The sequence below is a fragment of the Sminthopsis crassicaudata genome, chromosome 1 (assembly GCF_048593235.1).
Source record: "Sminthopsis crassicaudata isolate SCR6 chromosome 1, ASM4859323v1, whole genome shotgun sequence".
Classification (NCBI taxonomy): Eukaryota; Metazoa; Chordata; class Mammalia; order Dasyuromorphia; family Dasyuridae; genus Sminthopsis; species Sminthopsis crassicaudata.
In genome coordinates this window covers 598,210,503-598,232,924 of record NC_133617.1, presented here as the reverse complement: position 1 = coordinate 598,232,924, position 22,422 = coordinate 598,210,503, and the positions used below count along the sequence as shown (strand labels likewise).

The 22,422-nt window shown below is 35.8% G+C and overlaps 1 protein-coding gene across 10 annotated transcripts in view; it reads right to left on the bottom strand.

The window, feature by feature from the left end:
• PDE4D (phosphodiesterase 4D) overlaps positions 1–22,422 on the bottom strand; it is a 1,915,283-nt gene that overhangs the window by 873,855 nt on the left and 1,019,006 nt on the right. Inside the window, exon 1 of one of the 10 annotated variants that reach the window (XM_074282455.1) lies at positions 8,360–9,006. The exons of 8 other annotated variants lie outside the window; for them this stretch is intronic. In XM_074282455.1, coding sequence (XP_074138556.1) covers positions 8,360–8,625 — 266 coding nt within the window. In that variant the 5' untranslated portion in view covers positions 8,626–9,006. Of the gene's footprint in view, positions 1–8,359; positions 9,007–22,422 lie in introns of those variants that run through there. One more of the 10 variants, XM_074282457.1, reaches the window with a different exon arrangement.

The following is a 22,422-nucleotide window of genomic DNA, read 5'->3' as shown; positions in this document are numbered from 1 at the left end:
CACAACACATTTTAAGTTAATATTTTTTCCATTATTTTCTTATATCTAGATCCTCAACAAATAATGAGTCAAGCCTTGCTTTAAAGCATTTACCTAATGCTGAAGTATAAATGTGTTCATATTGAAAATTTAACAAGTAACTATTGAATCAGTTAGAACTGGATGCAGCACACTCTGGCCTGGTGGATTCTTGGAAAGGTCTAGAAATACTTAGATTACATAAATAGGTTCACAGTCTTTGTGAGAAGCTGGAGGGCAGATAGTTAAAGCCTTATAGTCTTCCATCCCACTAGACAAAATAAATTTGATCAATTCCATCTCATGTTAAATCTTGCATAGTATAGAATCCCTTTTGGTGGCTATTGCTAGCTGGCATAGGTTCTGGGATAGTGATTGGGGGTGAAAGAAAGGGAAGTACAGTGCTTCTATTAGAAGCAGCTCTTTACCAGAAGGAAATTCAAAGTTATTTATCTTTGCTAATGACTAAGTTGAACTTTTCTGAACCTTGGGTTTGCTCATGGTATAAAATGAGAGAGATGGACCAGTTTAGTGGTTGAACAAGAAGTGCTGTGAACCCCAGGGTAATTTCTATACTATTCACACTATTCTGGAATTATTTATTGCTTATGGCACCAATGAAGAATTTTTACCATGAGCCCTTTAGAGTATCATTTGAACTCTTTGGGTTTCACTAAATGGAAACCAACTGACTAGAATGTTATCACCCAGCTAGAATATTATCAAAATCTTATTCTATGTTTCTGAGTGTGATAACTTTCTCCTAAAACTTTATTTCATTTTTTAAAAAGTGATTTAAAGATTTGAATCCTTTCCATTCATACTTTTAATTAATCATGTACAAGCTATACTGTAGTAAATGATATCAAGATGCTTTCCCTGTACTTCTTGCCTCTCATCCTGAGTAACTGAGTATCTAGCTGTTCTTTGGAACCTCCCACTTTCTAATCACTCTATTTCCTCCATCATTAGATCCCCCACCTAAAACTCCTTTCTTGTTTTTAGTTTGTGTGCATTTTAATTTACTTATTTTAAATGTGCCAAGTTTAGTTATCACTGAAATTTTAAAGAGTAAGTTTTCTTCATGCTAAATTTAAATGTGAAATTCTTTATAAACACAGACTGCCTGGCATTGCAGATAAAGGGCCAGCTGAAGAAACAGGAAAAACTTGAGTTCAACTATTGCCTCTGATACTATCTTTGTAGACTCTGCAAGTCATTCCATTTTTTTTAGGTCTCAGTTAATTCATCTTTAAAATGAGAGTCTTTGAGGTTTTAAATCTGTGATCATTTTATGCCTTTTCAGTACCAGCTAGAGTTTGACCACTCTTGGTCTAATCTTTGAAAACCTAGGACATCTCATAATGGCAAGGCACTGGAAAAATGCTTTAGTGAAGTGTATTTGTGTGTGTGTGTGTGTGTATTGTTTTTTAATGAAGTTTCTAAAACAATATTATATTTGAAAATATTATTTCAGTGGTTTCCTTTCTATTAAAATATATCAAAAGAATATTCAAGTTCTCAAACTCAATGACTTCTTAAAAATTCTTTATATTGAAGAAGCAATCTATTTAAGATTTACAATTCTTTTATGTAAATAACATTTTATTTTTCCCAATTACATGTAAAGACAATTTTTAATATTCATTTTTATTATAAGATTTTGAGTTACAGTTTTTCCCCCTGCCCTCCCTCCTTTCCTCAAGACAACAAGTAATCTGATATATATATATATATATATATATATCATGAATTCAATTAAATATTTATGTTTATTAAAATGACTATTTTAAAATAAATTTGAGATTTGAGATCCGGCTTGTCTTTAGTTCAAAAGTGTCCACCACTAAGAAGATGATTAAAAGACAGTCTTTCTATATTTTTCTCCCCAACCATATTCATAATACCAGAAACTTTGCTACATTTGCTTCTGCCTTAAAACAAACGTCATGTGAGATATGCCAATTTGAATTTCTTATGCATTTTTCCAATGTTAATTTTTTACTTTTTGTCTTATGATTTGTGTTGTTGTTGTTTGTTCTTCATTCTCTAAGAGGACCATGACATCAGGGAGGTGAGGCCATGCAAGTGAGATAGATTTAAGTGAGGGAGGGCTGTGCAAGATCACTTGCCTCTCTTTCCTCTCCAGAGCCATCTGGATCCAGTGGCAAGATATAAGTCACAGGATATACAAAGTAAATAGATTTTAAAAAGTATTTATTTACTTGGATCTTTGTTGAAATCATCCCAACCACTATCTGGTAATACAAAATATAGATTTGACATATCTAAATTTAAGAGAAGAGGAAAAAAAAAACAAATATCTACGATACAGGAAGGAACATGATAAGTACAAAGAAGAGGATCATTAAAAGCTTAGGGAAAAGTCAAGGAGAAAGAAAATTACTTTCAAAATTGTATAGGAAAGGTTACTGAGCAAAGCAGGTGGCTTTGAATTGGGTCTCAAAGGAAGGGAGGAAATACCAAAGGGGAGAATGGAGTAGGGGAGAAGTGCAAGCATGTGAGAGGGTAGAGAAAAGCCACGAAAATGGGAGAGATCATGAAAATAATAGGGATCAATAGTTTAGAATGCTATAGGATTAAGAAGAAATTGAGTTATAAAGGTGCCCCCTTAAGAAAACTACTTTTCCATCTTTTTCATCTTTCTAGGCAGCCAACTTCAAACATTTACTACCTCTACAATTCTGGCAATGCTACACCTTAGTCTCAGTTTCTTCATTTGTAAAATGGGGACAATAACAACATCTCGTAATAATAACTAACATTTATATAGGATTTCCTATATGCCAGATATTATATTAAGTTCTTTGCAATTATTATCTCATTTGATCCTCACAGCAACCCTTCACTATATAGATGCTATTATTATTCCTATTTTAAACAATAATAATAGCTAACATTTATAGAGCACTTTTTATATGCCAAGTGAACTAAGTACTTTTATAGATTTTATTTCATTTGTTCCTCACAAGAACTATGTGAAATAAGTGCCATTATTATCTTAATTTTACAGTGAATTACCCAGGATCTAACTAATAAATATCTGAAATCACATTTGAACTCAGGTCTTGCAGACTCAGGCTCAATGCTTTATTGTCTCTGCCACCTATCTCTTAAGATTATAGAGAAAATCAAATAAGAAAACATTTGTAAAGTGTTTGGCCAATTGTAAAGTCCTATATAAATATCAATTAACATTGTTGTTATTATTATTTACTTTGACTTTAAGCATGTTTTTAAATCTTTGATTAAATCACAAATTTTTGTTCCTTAGTTTACTAAAAGGTCAATACCAGATGTTTTTGAAACAATCTTTCAGCTCTAAATTATTGGTTCTAGGATCTCAGCAACCATTAATAGAATTTAGTGTCTGAAGTTCCACTACAAGATATGGCACCATTATGAGGAAGTGGGCTTGGGGTTGATGTATATGGATTGAAAATTTAGGAGAATTGCAGTATGCCCTAAGGATGAGATTCATCTAAGATTCAGAAGTGAATCAGTATAAGTGGATGGAACTTGGGAGTCACAGCAGTGTATTTGGTATAATAACTAGGGAAATGATTCGAGAGTCATGCCATTGAAAGCTCAATGCATTGTACTACTGCATTCTGGAAGTGGTCTGAGGCAGATAAAGGAATGAGAAAAGAGAAGTTATATAGAGGAAGTATCATGAACTGGGTTTGAGACACAAAACTAGAGTGGGATACTATGATCTTTTTACTAAGACACCAAAATTGAGCAGTCACTTGGAGTCATTTAGCAATGCAGAAACAACTTAGTGTAGCACTTAGTTAACAAGAAACATTGTCATTGTCATAGTTCCTGATTTTGTTTTTCCTATATATTTGCTTAGATATTTTTGGTTTTCTTATAAATCAATTTATATCTTCTATAAAAAACTGGTCTGGGTAATGTAAAAATTCATAATATGTATATATTGTACTGAATACTTTTTTAAAAAATTAGTTTATTTTTATAAGTGTAGTTCAAGTTGAAATTTAGTTATAGAAAATAACTTCAAAAAATAGATGGAAATTTTTTGCAAAATATAGTATATATGAAAAGTTTCCTGATTTTTATATCCCATTCAACTCATTTATCACTACAGCAAAATTCAGATTTTTGTCTTCCATCTTATAGCAATTACTGGAGAAGCTTTTGATCAGTGACTATCAGCACACCCATATGACTAACAGAAAAAAGGGTGCATTCATTGGTCTATAGCTCAACTATGGCTCAACTATAGTGTATTTCAGCCCCTTGTCAATGGCAAGACTACCTTATCTTAAGGCTAAAGAGTCTGAATTAAAAACAAACAACATCAACAAAATTCTCACCAATATCTTGGAGAAGTCAAAGAGGAAATCTTTTATCTTTCTACCTGTTTCCCCACTATTTCTCTATGTGAAGATTGCACCCCCCAAAAAAATCATTGTTTGACACTGTTATTGAGCCTTGACCTCCTACACCTTTCCTTCTTTCCCCTTTAGCCCTACTTCTCTTTTCATGTCCATCTTGAAAGCTATGGGAGATCTTATCAGTGGCTTAAAGGTAAAGAAGTTCTGCATTCCATTGTTGGATAACCGGGAGGGTAAAAATCCCTAATTCCAGTGCCAGTACTATAGTAGGAGAGATTTCCATTCCTGGCACAATGAATACATTATCTCATAAAAATAAAGTTCTATTCATTGTTTACTACTTCTATGTCATGCCACAGAACGAAGTTTCAAAGTTCTGTTCCTCAGGTACAGCATAGATTGAAAGAGCATTTGTGAAAAGTCCTGCATATGACTTAGACTTATTTCAAACTGATTTTCAATACTTCCAAAGAAAGGAGCAGAAAATAAGTTCATTTCTTCATTTATTTATATAACATTTTTTTTTGCACAACTGTATCATATAAGATACTGCGCTAGGTAGTCCAGGGAATATGAAGATGTGTACAGTTTAGACTTTGTTTTCTCTGTTTCAAATCTAATAGAAAGATGAAACATAGAAGTATAAAAAACACACAAGATGATTCAGTCTATGTTAAACATAATGAGTTGAGAGAAAAGAGAAATTACTTGTGGCTGAAATGGAAGGCTGCATGGAAGAATTAGCAGATGAGCCAACCTTGAAGTCATTATTTGACCCTATGTTATATAGCAGAAAAAGAGTGGATTTGGAGTCAGAACAACTGGATTTGGATCCAGCTATTGCCAGTTACTGGCTTTTGCAATCTTAATGAGTGCCTTCATCTCTCTGGGATTCAGTTTCCTCAGCTGTAAAATGAAGGATTGTAATACATCATCACAAATGACTTTTTTAGCATTAGACTATAGTCTGATGATTTTAGTGGTCAGCTTTTTAACTAGCGAAAACCATTAGTGAGGGAGGGCATTCTCATGGAGTCAGTGCAACAGGCAAAGATCCCAAGGCAGGAAAGTACACAGTGGCTTTACTCAAAGATAAATAAACAACTTGGCTGGAGTGGACAGTTTATGTGGGAGAACAATGAGAAAGAGTCTTCACACACACACAGACCCAAGAAATGTAAAGAAAGAAACTTTTATGCATAATACTTCATATAGAAACATGAATAGCAAAAAGAAAAAGTAGGGAAGAATTTTCAAAGATGCTTGAGGAAAATGTTAAAATCTTGGTATTCAATGAATACATGTAGAAATGTAAGACACTTTTTTTTCTCTCTTACTAGATGTGTTTATATCTTGAGGAAATGAACTCTTTTGAGGCTATGATATATAAATATTTTCTTCTTCCTCCACTCTATATTCTCCCATCCTCATTCTCATTTCTGTTGCCATCTTCCTCCTTCTCTGTTATGGGACCAGATGCACCTAAATGAAATACTAATATAAACCCTATTTTTGGAGGTTTTCCAAATAGGACCAGAAAAGGAAGTGCCAGAAATTTCAAGAGAAAAACTATTTTCATGAGATTTCCTGCCCAACTTACATCTCAAGGGGTCTAGATAGTTCAGATAACCTTATGGTAAACTCCAGGGTGCTTAACTCAAACCAAAACTAAGCACCAAATGAACCAAGGTCACCTATTTGCCTCTAAGTAAAATTTAAAGAAATGGAATCAATGAAGCATCTGACTGACACCAGACACTGGATGATTAAAAATTCAGTCGATTTCTACTTCAATTCAACCTGGCCTCCCTGCTATATAACCATTGATTTAATCCTACTCCATCCTTCTCTTTACTATTCTCCTCAGCATAAATTTCTTCTTTTCCTTAAGCACTTGTTTCTAACAAATTTAACAATTACAATGTATCTTACACAGAGAGGAACCAGCCTTAATTTTTCTTTCCTCTGGAGAAAAAAATTAATAAATTAAAACCTCTTTTTAAAATTACCCTTGAAATGGATGATCACAGGATTTAAAGTTAAAAAGAACCTTAGAGATTATTGTATCTAAACCTCTTATTTTACATATGAGGAAACTGAGGCTGAGAGAGAAGTTAAATAATTTAAAACTAATATCATCTAGCTGAACTTAGATGCCAACTGGTATCTTTTCTGTCCAAACAGTACTTTTCCTATGACACTCTAATATTTTTTACTGTTTAAAAACCATTTATTACATACATACAATGTTCCATATATTGTGGATTTTATTGATAAAGTAAATCCCACTGCCCAAAGAGCTACAGTATTCAAAAGTGGTACTCTCAATATGTCTGCTTCTTTGATAGCATCATAACATTTTCCTTCTCATTTATCTTTCATTCTGATATTCTTTCTTGTATAACAACATCACCATTCTAGATTTGTTTTTAAAATGTTTTTTTTGCTATACCTTAAAGGTTTGTTTGCTGATTTATCCATTGCATAACATATTTTCATAAAACATAGTTTCATTTTATTATAGGAAAATTAACAAACTCAGTCCATTTCCTTGTCAGTAGGCTGGATATTGTCTTTTTTTAAAAAAAAAATGTTTGAAGGGTATTGATCATCTTTTGGTTATTTTATATAAATTCTATATTCCATGCATCTGAAGGTGTTTTATAAGCCTTGTATAAACCAATGTATATCTGTGCAATTCAGTACAAAGTGTAATGCAACACTAGACCTCCCTAATGATCAAAGCAAAGAACTCCTTTTCCACAAATAGAGCCCCTCTTCAAATGTAAACCTTCTCCCATTACAACAAAATTTTAGTTTGTTGACTTTTGTCTTCTTTTAAATTCACAAATGATTTTTTAAAAAGTATAAAGAAATCCCTTGGAAGCATAACCAAAAGACAAAACTACGTCAAATATAAGAGAGCAGTTTAAAATCTCAAGGAGATATTCAAGATTTTTCCATTTTCAAAGAATGCTTACAATTCATATGCATATTCAAGGTGTGTGCATTTCTGAAAGTTATCTAACACCTATACAAATATCAAGTCAGATTTATTCTATTTTTGTTTCAAAGGCAATGTTGAAGAAGCATAATATTTACTTCTGGGGCCCATTCCAGATAATTACCTTAATCTGACCATAACTTCTTAAACATAATACCTTAATCATCAAATGACTGTTTATTTGTCTGGTTTTTCTTTTCCTTTTGCTAATTTCAGAGGATAGATAATTTTAGACCTTCTCTTTTGCCCAGATCTCTTCATTTGTCCACAATCCCAGTTTCCAAAAGAAAGTCTTGTTCATTTGAATATATGTCTATGCTCACCTCACTGAAGCTCTGCTATGCTAAATATCTAATTCAGCTACTGTGTAGTTTTACACTGAATCCCTGATGACATTTGTGCATACACACATTGTGCACAGCAATCCACCTCTACCTGGTCACTTAGGAACAAATAGTACAGATTGCATAGTGTATGTGTGTGTGCATTCTTTTTTTCCCCCTTTCCTAGCATTTATTTATTTATTTTTCACAGGGAGCTGGAGGGCAAGGCTTGTGAAATGTATGGAAGGAATCAAAGAAAAGTCACTGCCTTCTTAAAGGAAACTGCATTCTTATTTGGTTTCTGGGATCCGATTTTCTTGTAGGAACTTGCAAAAGGAAATGAACTTTCAAAGAATTATCCACTCTTAACCATACAAAGTAACCGTTGGAAGGATTCCTGTCCTGGCTTGGACACCTGTGTGATTTTTAAAAATTTATTCAAATAGAGATGATCTCTTGATAACTCACAATTTAGGAATGGTGCTAATGCAAAGTACACACACACACACACACACACACACACACACACACACACACACGAAAGAGAGAGAGAGAGAACACGAACACAAAGGGCGGGAGAGCCGTGAGCGCCTTGCTCAAGAGCACTTCCTAGTAATCTACGCAACTCTTACCATGTATGTGCCACGGTGAAACGGCGTTGTTTGGGTATGTTGCTATTCAGAAGCATCCTGCGTAAGAGCCTGGGAGAATTCCTGGGAGAAATCACTGGAGACAGCTTGGGAGACACTGACTTCCTGGACACCTTGGACTTTTCGTGCTGCAACAGGTTTTCCCTGAGGGACTTCACGAGATCCTCATTCAGCCACGGATTAGCACAATGAGGATTATTCACTTCTGGTACAGTCAGGGTGTCTGGGCTTGAGGTCTGCTGGGCCATCTCCTCTGGTCAATTTTGAGCTACAGGCAACAGCAGCGCGGCTGTTGCCCCAGGAGCAAGCTCCGATGCTGCGGGTGACCTCCCTTTACCCCAATGTTTCTCACCAAATCCAGTCCAGACAAGTGAACAGAGCAGCTACTCCAGTACAGGTTATTCTGACCGGTGGCCGGCCTCAGTCTCTCCTCTGAGATTGACAGGAATCTCGGTAGAAGCACGCCAGCCAACTGCTGCACCACGGAAGCCTATTAAACATTACCACACCTCCCTCTCACAGTCCCCTTGCCAAAGATCACTTGCTAGAGATCATGGCAAACGAACATGGAAGGAAGTGACTGACTGCTTTAGCACAGCTTTGGTCAGAGCTACAAAGCTACTGCCGGTTAAACTATTGGAACTAATGTGCTGCAGCTGCTTGAATGACTTCTACTTATGTACATAAAAAGTACTGGGGGAGGGAGGGCTTAATCATCAGAAGCCTGTTCATTTGTCTGCTTCTCCTTGCTTTTTGCTTATTCCTGAGCTCAGAGGAAAGAGAAACTTGAACTTGACCTTCCTTTTCGTCAAGATCTCTTCCTCTCTCTACACCTCTAGTTCATAAAAGACCATCAGTTTTCAGGTTTTTCCAAAACAAAAATAAACAACACAAAACACATACACATGCACACAGGAGGGAAGAATAAACAAGCACTGCCCCAGAAAAGGCAAATATTTCCCTCCCTTGCTTCTAGTCACCTTATGATAAGTCCTAGAAGATTAGAAAAGCCTGTTCCTCCTTCCCTGGCTAGAGAAAACAAGCATTTTAAAACAAGACTGAAAAGATACCCTATATGCTACAGGCTTCTAAAACCTGCCTGATTGTGCCCCCTGCCAACTTGAGGACAAAAACAATCTGGTAATCTGGCTTGCCAAATGGTTTCTATTACCTTTTTTCATTGAAAGGAAAAACTGCCCAGTGGTGATAACTGTTTTTATGAAGTGATTTAACAGGGATGATAAAACTGCTGCCCCTGTTTTATGGTTTATTTATCAGTTCTTAAAAAGTCACAATAAATCTATTTAATAGCTCCTTTCTTCATTGATGAAGAAATCAGTCACAAGGAATTCTCTCAATATTCCTCATTTATCTCTTCAAACCCTTCCCCCCCCCCTTAATTTAGTGTCAAGCACTTTAGGAGAAAGTATTCCTAAACTATGAATTTTACTACTGGAAAAAAGATGCTTTAATAATTCAAGTTAGTAAGTGATAAGAATCATCATCTATCTCATGATATGGCTTTGGAACCATTTAAACCAAATGTTGCAGTTGGAAATGAGAACAACAGCTTTTCAGGAGAGAAATTCCTTGGGAATCCTGGTGATAATCCAGACACTTCAAAATGTCAAGAGATTTAGGGGAACTTGCATCTTGAATATTGGGTGAAAGTTTTATAGGAAAAGTCTTTTTTTTTTTTTCTCATCAGAAATTATTTTTTTTATTATATATATATATATATATATATATATTATAATATTATCCCTTGTATTCATTTTTCCAAATTACCCCCCCTCCCTCTATTCCTCCCCCCGACGACAGGCAATACCATACATTTTACATGTGTTACAATATAGTCTAGGTACAATACATGTGTGCGAATATCATTTTCTTGTTGCACAATAAACATTAGAATCCGAAGGTACATGCAACCTGGGCAGACAGATATTAGTGCTAACAATTTTCATTCCCCTCCCAGTGTTTCTTCTCTGGGTGCAGCTACCCCTGTCCACCATTGATCAACTGGAAGTGAGTTGGATCTTCTTTATGTTGAAGATTTCCACTTCCATCAGAATACATCCCCATACAGTATTGTTGTTGAAGTGTACAGTGATCTTCTGGTTCTGCTCATTTCACTCAGCATCAGTTGATTTAAGTCTCTCCAGGCCTCTCTATATTCCTCCTGCTGGTCATTTCTTTTTTTTTTTTTTTTTTTTTTTTTTTTTAATTTTTTTTTTATTATATATATATATATATTTTATAATATTATCCCTTGTATTCATTTTTCCAAATTACCCCCCCTCCCTTATTCCCTCCCCCCGACGACAGGCAATACCATACATTTTACATGTGTTACAATATAGTCTAAGTAAAATACATGTGTGTGAATATCATTTTCTTGTTGCACAATAAACATTAGAATCCGAAGGTATATGCAACCTGGGCAGACAGATATTAGTGCTAACAATTTACATTCCCCTCCCAGTGTTTCTTCTCTGGGTGTATCTACCTCTGTCCATCATTGATCAACTGGAAGTGAGTTGGATCTTCTTTATGTTGAAGATTTCCACTTCCATCAGAATACATCCTCATACAGTATCGTTGTTGAAGTATACAGTGATCTTCTGGTTCTGCTCATTTCACTCAGCATCAGTTGATTTAAGTCTCTCCAACCCTCTCTGTATTCCTCCTGCTGGTCATTTCTTACTGAGCAATAATATTCCATAACTTTCATATACCACAATTTACCCAACCATTCTCCAACTGATGGACATCCATTCATCTTCCAGTTTCTAGCTACAACAAAAAGAGCTGCCACAAACATTTTGGCACATATATGTCTCTTTCCGCTCTTTAGTATTTCTTTGGGATATAATCCCAGTAGTAGCGCTGCTGGGTCAAAGGGTATGCACAGTTTGATAACTTTTTGGGCATAATTCCAGATTGCTCTCCAGAATGGCTGGATTCTTTCACAACTCCACCAGCAATGCATTAGTGTCCCAATTTCCCCACATCGCCTCCAACATTTGTCATTATTTGTTCCTGTCATCTTAGCCAATCTGACAGGTGTGTAGTGGTATCTCAGAGTGGTCTTAATTTGCATTTCTCTGATCAGTAGTGATTTGGAACACTCTTTCATGTGAGTGGATATAGTTTCAATTTCTTCCTCTGAGAATTGTCTGTTCATATCCTTTGACCATTTATCAATTGGAGAATGGTTTGGTTTCTTATAAATTATGGTCAGTTCTCTATATATTTTGGAAATGAGACCTTTGTCAGAACCTTTGTTTTTAAAAATATTTTCCCAATTTGTTACTTCCCTTCTAATCTTGTTTGCATTAGTATTATTTGTACAGAAACTTTTTAGTTTGATGTAATCAAAATCTTCTATTTTGTGATCAATAATGATCTCTAGTTCTCCTCTGGTCATAAATTCCTTCCTCCTCCACAAGTCTGAGAGGTAGATTATCCTCTGTTCCTCTAATCTATTTATTATCTCCCTCTTTATGCCTAAATCATGGACCCATTTTGATCTTATCTTGGTATATGGTGTTAAGTGTGGATCCATATCTAATTTCTGCCATACTAATTTCCAGTTTTCCCAACAGTTTTTTCCGAATAATGAATTTTTATCCCTAATGTTGGAATCTTTGGGTTTGTCAAAGATTAGATTGCTATAGATGTACCCTTTTTTGTCCTTTGTATCTAATCTGTTCCACTGATCTACCGGTCTATTTCGTAGCCAATACCAAATGGTTTTGGTGACTGCTGCTATATAATATAGCTTTAGATCAGGTACACTTAGACCACCTTCCTCTGAGTTTTTTTTCATTAGTTCCCTTGCAATTCTTGACCTTTTATTCTTCCATATGAATTTTGTTGTTATTTTTTCTAGGTCATTAAAATAGTTTCTTGGGAGTCTGATTGGTATAGCACTAAATAAATAGATTAGTTTGGGGAGTATTGTCATCTTTATTATATTCGCTCGGCCTATCCAAGAGCACTGAATGTCTTTCCAATTATTTAAATCTGATTTTATTTTTGTGGCAAGTGTTTTGTAATTTTTCTCATATAATTCCTGACTTTTCTTTGGTAGATGGATTCCCAAATATTTTATACTATCAACATTTGTTTGGAATGGAATTTCTCTTTGTATCTCTTGCTGTTGCATTTTGTTAGTGATATATAAAAATGCCGAGGATTTATGTGGATTTATTTTGTATCCTGCCACTTTGCTGAAATTTTGAATTATTTCTAGTAGCTTTTTAGCAGAGTCTTTGGGGTTCTCTAAGTATACCATCATGTCATCTGCAAAAAGTGATAGTTTAATTTCCTCATTTCCTACTCTAATTCCTTGAATCTCTTTCTCGGCTCTTATTGCCGAGGCTAGCGTTTCTAGTACTATATTGAATAGTAATGGTGATAGTGGGCAACCTTGTTTCACTCCTGATCTTACTGGGAAAGGTTGCAGTTTATTTCTATTGCATATTATGCTTACTGACGGTCTTAAATATATACTCCTGATTATTCTAAGGAATAATCCGTTTATTCCTATACTCTCAAGAGTTTTTAGTAGGAATGGATGTTGGATTTTGTCAAATGCTTTTTCTGCATCTATTGAGATGATCATATGGTTCTTATTAATTTGATTATTAATATGGTCAATTATATTAATAGTTTTTCTAATATTAAACCAGCCCTGCATTCCTGGAATAAATCCTACTTGATCATAGTGTATTATCTTGGAGATGATTTTCTGAAGTCTTTTTGCTAATATCTTATTTAAGATTTTAGCTTCAATATTCATTAAGGAGATTGGTCTATAATTTTCTTTCTCAGTTTTCGATCTACCAGGTTTAGGTATCAGTACCATGTCTGTGTCATAAAAGGAATTTGGTAGGATTCCTTCATCCCCTATTTTTTCAAATAATTTATATAACATTGGGGCTAATTGTTCTTTAAATGTTTGGTAGAATTCACATGTGAATCCATCTGGCCCTGGGGATTTTTTCCTGGGGAGTTGATTAATAGCTTGTTCTATTTCTTTTTCTGAAATGGGACTATTTAAGCAATTTATCTCCTCCTCTGTTAATCTAGGGAGCCTATATTTTTGGAGGAAGTCATCCATTTCACTTAAGTTATCAAATTTATTGGCATAAAGTTGGGCAAAGTAACTCCTTATTATTTCTCTAATTTCCTCTTCATTGGTGGAAAGATCCCCCTTTTCATTTGTAAGACTATCAATTTGATTTTCCTCTTTCTTCTTTTTGATCAAATTTACCAAAGGTTTATCTATTTTATTGGCTTTTTCATAAAACCAACTCTTGGTTTTATTTATTAATTCAATAGTTTTTTTACTTTCAATTTTATTGATTTCTCCTTTTAATTTTTGTATTTCGAGTTTAATTTTTGGTTGGGGGTTTATAATTTGGTCTTTTTCTAGCCTTTTAAGTTGTAAGCCCAATTCGTTAATCTTCTCTTTCTCAATTTTCTTCAAATAAGCCTCTAAAGATATAAAATTTCCCCTTATTACCGCTTTAGCTGCATCCCAAAGATTTTGATATGATGTCTCATCATTATCATTATCTTGGGTGAAATTGTTAATTGTTTCTATAATTTGCTCTTTCACCCAGTCATTCTTTAAGATGAGATTATTCAGTTTCCAATTACTTTTTGGTCTATTTACCCCTAACTTTTTACTGAATGTAGCTTTTATTGCATTGTGATCTGAGAAGAAGGCATTTATTATTTCTGCCTTCCTACATTTAATTTTGAGATCTTTATGTCCTAGTATATGGTCAATTTTTGTATAGGATCCATGAACTGCTGAGAAGAAAGTATATTCCTTCCTATTGCCATTCAGTTTTCTCCAAAGGTCTATCATACCTAGTTTTTCTAATGTTCTATTTACTTTTTTAATTTCTTTCTTGTTTGTTTTGTGGTTTGATTTGTCTAAATCTGAGAGTGCAAGGTTGAGATCTCCCACTATTATAGTTTTACTGTCTATTTCTTCTTGCAGTTCTCTTAACTTTTCCTTTAGAAAGTTAGATGCTATACCACTTGGTGCATATATGTTTAGTATTGATATGGCTTCATTATTTATGCTACCTTTCAGCAGGATATAGTTTCCTTCCTTATCTTTTTTAACGAGATCTACTTCTGCTTTTGCTTGATCTGAGATAAGGATAGCTACCCCTGCTTTTTTGGCTTTACCTGAAGCATAATAGGCTCTGTTCCAACCTTTTACCTTTACTCTGTATGTATCTCCCTGCTTTAAGTGTGTTTCCTGTAGGCAACATATTGTAGGGTTCTGCTTTTTGATCCAATCTACTATCCGTCTCCGTTTGATGGGATCGTTCATCCCATTTACATTTACAGTTAAAATTACTAATTCTGTATTTCCTGCCATCGTATTATCCCCAGATTATGCTTTTTTCCCTTGACCCCCCTGATCCCCCTCCCCGATATTTAATTTACAGACCCCCCTTGTGACGCGCAACCCTCCCTCTTTTTTTTTTTTTAGGATCCCTCCCCCCTCCCTCCAAGTCCCTTCACTTATTCCCCTTTTCCTTTTCCCTTTTCCTCTCCCCCCTTTTAATGAGGTGAGAGAAAATTCTCTGAAAAACAAATATGTTAATTATTTACTCTTTGAGCCTCTTCTGATGAGAGTAAGATTCACACAATGATTCTCCCCCTCACTAAGTTCCCTCAGATATGGTGTATTTTCTATGTCTCTTCCTGGGATGTAGTTTCCCTCTTTTTATCACTCCTTCCCCTTTTTCTGAACCGACCTCCTTCCCTTTACTACACCCCCCTTTTTTTCTTTTATATCAGTAAAATCAAATTATCCTTGAGTATTTTTTATATACCCACAACAGAGTTACAGTTCTCAAGGGTTCTGTGTACCTTTTTCTGTTTCTCTTCAGTCTTGTGGATGTAGATCAAATTTTTTGTTTAAGTCTGGTTTTTTTCTTAGAAACATATAGAATTCCTCTGTTTCATTGAATGACCATCTTCTTCCATGGAAAAAGATGCTAAACTTAGCTGGGTAGTTCATTCTTGGTTGCAGTCCTTGATCTTTTGCCTTACGGAATATCAGGTTCCAGGCCCTTCTATCTTTTAATGTGGAGGCAGCCAGATCTTGGGTGACCCTTATTGTGGCACCTTGGTATTTAAATTGTTTTTTTCTAGCTGCTTGCAGGATTTTCTCCTTTGTGTGGTAATTCTGCAGCTTAGCCACAATATTCCGTGGTGTTCTTTTTTTAGGGTCTATTTCAGAAGGAGTTCGATGAATTCTTTCCACATCTACTTTCCCTTCTGTTTCTATTATCTCTGGACAGTTCTCTTTGATAATTTCCTGTAAAATAGAATCTAGGCTCTTTTTTTGGTCATAGTTTTCTGGAAGTCCAATAATCCGCAGATTATCTCTCCTAGATCTATTTTCCAGGTCTATAGATTTTCCCAGTAAGTATTTGACGTTGTTCTCCAGCTTCTCATTTTTTTTGTTTTGTTTGACTGATTCTTGGGTTCTCTGTGAATCATTCATTTCTATTTGTTCCATCCTGACTTTTAAGGAGTTATTTTCTTCTTTCACAGTTTTTAGTTCTTTTCGTAAATGCCCAATTTCGTTTTTAAATGAATTATTTTGCTCTATTGAATTTTTTTCCATTTCCCTAATTTTTTTTTTTTGAGAATTATTTTCTTTTTCCAATTCAGAAATTCTATTTTCTTGAGACTTTTTTATCTTTTCCAATTCAGAAATCCTACTTTCCTGTGTTTTTTTAACCTTTTCTAATTCACTAATTTTGTTTCCCTGCATCTCCTGTGAATTCTTTATTTTTTCCAACTCCAATTTCAGGACGTTGTTATTTTCTATCATAACTTCCCTTTCCTTGCCCCATTTTTCTTCAATCTCCCTCAATTTCTTAAGAGCTTCTTCTAGGAGAGAGTTATGTGATGGGGGGCAGGAATCGTTCCCCTTTAGGTTGTTATCTTCTGAATCTTTGCTGTTAACTTCCTCGGGGTTGGATACCCGCTCTTTCTCTGTATAGAAGGAATCTATAGTTTTTCTAGCTTTTTTGCTCATACTTAAAAAATGTTTTGGGGTCTGTCCCTGGGGTAGGAAATTATTTACTTCTTTACCAGCTTCCTCCCAGACCGGATGGATGCAGCGGCCCCTGCGCCCGCGCTAAGAGAGAGCTCTGGGAGAGAGTTCCCCACCCCCTCCCTGGAAGTGCCTCAGAGGTGATTAGCACTGCTGTGCTTTGAGGGCGTAGAATAGTGAAGACAGCAAGAAGCTCAGCCTATGTGTCCGGGTGAGGAGTGGACGTCTGCAGCAGGTGACGTGAGAAGCCCCTGCGCTCAAACTGGAAGTGTCTGCCAGAAACCGCGGTCCCTAGTTCAAAGGTTCCGCTTCTCTGGGACTTCCTGGAGCTGAGTTCCACTCCCTCCAGCTAAGCTAGGCAGTGTGTGTTGCCTTGGGCCGTATCCACCCACTTGTCAGTCTCTTAACTATTCTCAGGAGGTAGCTGAGGCCACACCCCCTGGTGCCGAGTCTGCCCCAGGGTGGGGGGGGGGGGGAAATCTAATCTGAGTTTTAAAATATTTTGGCTTTCTCTTCTGAACTGCTAAATAATTAGCAGAGAAGAGCTAACAGCCTGTGCCAGATTCCTTTACCTCAGTGGCTTCTCTGATCCCAGAGCCCCTCCCAGCGCAATGGGCGCAGTGTGCCCCTACCCCACCGTCTGTGCTGGTCTTTCTTATTCCTCCCCTGAGAACTGACCTTTCCTGTTGAAACTCCAGATTCTCTTCAGCTGGTAAGTCGTGCTTCCAGTCCTTGTGGTATCTATCAGTCCTGAGCTAATTTTGAGACTTAATTTATCTAATTGGTTGTGAGGGAGTGAGGACGTTCACTGAGTAGTGTGTTTCTTCTCCGCCATCTTCCTGCTGGTCATTTCTTACCGAGCAATAATATTCCATAACCTTCATATACCACAATTTACCCAACCATTCTCCAACTGATGGACATCCATTCATCTTCCAGTTTCTAGCTACAACAAAAAGAGCTGCCACTAGGAAAAGTCTTATAGAAGGTTATGGACAAGAACTGAACAGGATGAGGTATGTATAAGATGCTCTATGCACAATCTGAATGAGTATCCACATGGAGATAAAATCACAAGTTTATCACAGTGTTAAAGAAAAGTATTTTACCATTGAAAACGTAAAAACTTAATATTTAAGAAATCCACCCAATCAATTAGTAGTAGGATAGTTTAATACTTTTTTTTTTCCTTTTGATATGGCTATTAATGGACATTTTAAAGGCATATATATGTATATATATTTCAAAGTTTCCATACATTATTTTGTTTAATGCAACAGTCTTGTGAATTATTAATAATGGTCAACAATTGTATGTTGCTTTAAAATTTTCAAACATTTCATGCTTGTTGGAATACACAGGAGCCACCTGACAGTGGCTGCTGGTGATTCAATCCAGACCTTCAGAATGGATCTCCATTTGTGAGAGGATGGTACAAGGAGACTGAGAGGTAGTTGCTATTCTCTGACCTCTCTGACTGAGAGGCCGTTGCATTGTCTGATCTCTCTACCCTTCCCTCTGCCTCCAATTTATTTCATTCCCAGTCCGAAACACTTGTGTCAGCAAAGGCTGCCTTACAACTCTTTCAGATGTTATGATTCACAACTGTGGAGGCTCTTGGAGAATTGACCTGTCCCTTAACAATAACTTATTTGGGAATCCAAAAGAAACCTGTGAGGTGGGTGCAATAGCACCTATTATACCCATTTTGCAGATGGAGGGGAGGAGGAACTGAGGCTGAGCTAGGTTAAATGATGTACCTAGGACAAAAGTTAATAAGTAACTGAAACAGAACCTAAACTCAGGCCTTCACTTGTTTCCTCTATTTTACAAGTGAAGGAAGTTGAAGGTTAAATATGTTAAGGCATTAAAGAAAGTATAAGTACAATTATTAGGATTAAACGGAAAGCTTTCTAATTCTGAATATATGTACTGCCTGCCCTTTTTTCTTTTCATCTGTGTGCTCACTTTTAAAGTCTTGCATAGGATCAGTCTTTTACTATAAGAGTAATTGCAATAATAGGACATCTAAGTCTTTGCTAACAGGAAGAGCCAGCATTAGTTAGGCTTTACTGAGAAGGAGCCAATGAGCATTGACAATATAGGTATCCAGGGGCACTCACCCTTTGACAATTCAATATACAAAACCCAAAGGTAGTAAACAGATAGGTTCTAGTGTAATTACTTATATTAACAAAAGTCTTTTAGGAAAATTGAAAGGAACAACTGCAGGACTTTTCAAAACCAAACTTTTTAAATGGCTTTACAAAAATGCTATATGTCAAAATTTTATTTATTTTCATGTTTTAAGAATTTGGGTAAAATAAGTACTATAATGGGGCAGCTTAATTGAGCAGTGCATAGCATATCAGACTGGCCTCAAATACTTACTAGCTGTGTAACTGGGCAAATCTCTTAGCCCTCAGTTAAGTTTGCCTCAATTTCCTTAAACGTAAAATGAACTGGAGAAGGAAACAGTAACAACTCCAGTATCTTTGTCAAGAAAAACTCAAGTGGCGTTGCAACATGACTGAAAATGACTGAAAAATAACAACAAATGTACTATATACAGAAACAAATTACATTCTCCTCACCACTCCTTTTCTTTGAAAAAAGAATGTAACTTAATAGAAAATACTAATAAACACATGAGGGAAAAGATGACTTAGTAAGAAAATGTCAACAAATGCAAAGCATTCTGCAACATCCCAACTCCTAAGTGCAATGCAAAAGAATTCCAGGTACAGTCATAAGGGAGGCAAAAGGAATAAGTGGGGGTGAGAATGTATATCCAACTGAGAAGAGTCTATATAGAAGCAAAGGATGGAGGTGAACAAATTGTAGGTGGAGAATAACCATTAGAACCATGAAAATTACATCAGGCCTCAAAAATGAAAATTCTGAAATGACAAGGAAAAATATCTATTTGAAAAGCTAATGTGATGGAACTGACAGAATAGAACCTCTTTATTTTCTTATGGATTGCTTGATATTGGGGGGCAATGACATTTAGTGCCTCCATAAAGGCATTCTTAGGCCTGAGTATACTTTAATAGTATGATCAAAAGATATCTGCATTGGTAAACCTAATTGGTAATTAGGATTTACATCCTAATATTAGCTCATGTGTTAGATATATGCATGGGACCAGTCTCTTAATTTCTCTAGATCTGTTTCCTTATTTGTAAAATTAGAGGATTTGCATTATTGGATGTTTGCAGTTCTATGAAATTTGTAATTGAAAGTTCAGACTTTTTGTTGTTGTTCAGTCCTATTAGTCATATCTGACTCTTTGTGACCCATCTGGGGTTTTCTTGGCAAAGATATTGGAGTGGTTTGCCATTTCCTTCTTCAGCTCTTTTTACAGATGAGAAAACTGAGGCAAACAGGGTTAAGTGACCCTAATCACATAGATTAGATTTGACTTCAGATCTTCCTGACTCCAGGCTTAGTACTTTCCCCACTGTATCACCTAGCTGCCCCATATTCTTAGAAACAATCCCTTCCTATAGGAGTAATGCACATAGAACCCTTAACCTTAGTAAAGGGATGGTTTCAGATCATAGACACTAATATCATTTGGCCAGTTGGTCATGGAATGTGACAAATTGTCTTCAACTCTTTTTTTTTTTTTTTTTTTTTTTTTTTTTTTTTTTTTTTTTTTTTTGAGGCTGGGGTTAAGTGACTTGCCCAGGGTCTGAGTTAAGTGTCTGAGACCATATTTGAACTCGGGTCCTCCTGAATTCAAGGCTGGTGCTTTATCCACTGCGCCACCTAGCTGCCTCGTCTTCAACTCTTGATTAAATATGGCCCATCCTTTTTTTTCCTCCAGTATCTAAAACTTCTATTGGACCTATACTAGGTCTCTTCTACTGATTATTTCTGGTCCTGACTCATATTGCTTCAGATTTAGATTTCATAATTGTACATAGAACAATAGCTAGCAGTTAAAGAACCTGGATTAAATCCTACTACTGATAAAAATTCCTTCTGTGATTTCTTCTCTGAATTTCAATTTCTCAAATGTAAAATATAGGAGTTGAACTAGATGGTTTATGAAGTCTTTTCCAGTTTTAGAGAGATGTATGATCCATTTTCTATTGCCCTATTCAGGAATTCTATAGCTTATGTAACTAAATTTGGGCTAGTGTAAACAACATAACCCTTTTGGCCCTTCCTAATTATGGCATTTTTATCTGTTCTCTAATTCCAAAAGCCATTGCCAGTAGTCAGCCATGCCCCACATGGATACATGACAAGTGTTGCCTTTCATCCTTTATGGGTCATAACTTGGATTTAAGTGCAGCAGAATTACACAGAGTCATCAGTATGACTTTCTCTTCTAGAGTCATCTAAGTCCAGTGAAAGGACAAAAGTCCAATGACCTGGATGCAGTTGATGACCTTAGCACCTTCAATGTCTGACTAAGCTTTAAGTGCTCCACATCACCTAATTCAGCTGCCTTTTTGGCTGTTGGAACAAATTGTTTTCCTCTTGTGCTTGCCTTCCCTTCCCCCCACTGCAGGGAAGGGAGAGTATGAGATGGGAAGTCTTCACATACTTAGGGAAGACATCCCCCTAACTCATCAACAAGTTTGAGAACCATCAATTATTCTCAACCTAGTTTAGCCTATCTCCTGAGACAATTTACCAATGTGGTTTCTATGCAAGGAGCAGTTTCTTGGAGCCAAGGAGAATGTTGGGCAAAGGGTTCACACCAAAGGTGGATAAGCATCCCTGAAAGGATTTTTTGCTCTTGTTTTGCAGTTTTGCAGTCACATCCATCTCTTGGTGACCCCATCTGGGCTTTTCTTGGCAAAGACACTAGAGTGGTTTGCTATTTCCTTTATTTTACAGTTGAGGAAACTGAGGCAGAGTTAAGTGACTTACCCAGGGTCATACAGCTAGTAAATATCTGAGGCCAGATTTGCACTCAGAAAGATATCTTCCAAACTCCAGACCTGGCATTCTATCTATCATGCTACCTATCAAATTAACATTCCTAAAGTGTAGGTCTGATGACCACTCCAGCTTTAGGGAACATCAATGGTTCTCTATCTAATTTAATATGTATGGGAACGCCTGCCATTTACGAGAGGGTATGAAGGGAAGGAGGGGAAAAACTCAGAACAGAAGGGAGTACAAGGGATAATGTATAAAAAAAATACTTATGCATATGTACTGTCAAAAAATGTTATAATTATAAAATTAATTTTTAAAATGATTCTCTATCTAGAAAAACAAACAAAAACTTTTCTTTGTGGCATTTGAAGCTCTTCATAATATTCCTTTAATGCACCTTGGATGGGTCACATTACTTTCTTTCACATATTTTATCTTTCAACCACTGTAGACTACCCTGCTGCCCTATAAAACTATTCCATATGCCCATCTCTGTTCCATTAAGGAGGGTTTTCTCTTTGCCTCACCTCTCTTGCTCATCACCTCCACCTCAAAGAAGTTCTAATTTCTTTTAGAATATAGCTCAGATGCCACTTCTTATAGAAGACCTTTTAATATCTCATCAGCACAGTAATTCTTCCCTAACAATATTACGTAATACTTATTATACATACATTTTATACCCCCAAATGTTTATCATAGTGTCTGGAATGCAGTAGGAGACCATTTAATATTTTAAAATGGATTGAATTGAATTATTTTTGCTGCTCTGAGATAGAAATGTCTTCTCAATGTGCTACTCATAAAGTGGAGCCTTAGTTCATAATAGGTTTTTCCCACCAAGTTATCTTAGTTTTTCACATGTATATTATAAGGACTTAGGTGTATTATTAATTTTAAGAATTTAAGTTTAGTTGGAAAGATCATTTGTTTTTGAACTTGACCTTTGTTTTCATTCAACTAAATGATGTAGTACCAGGCCTGGAGTCTTGAAGACTCCAATGAAATGGGTCCAGGTTTTCTCTATTTGTTGATCAAT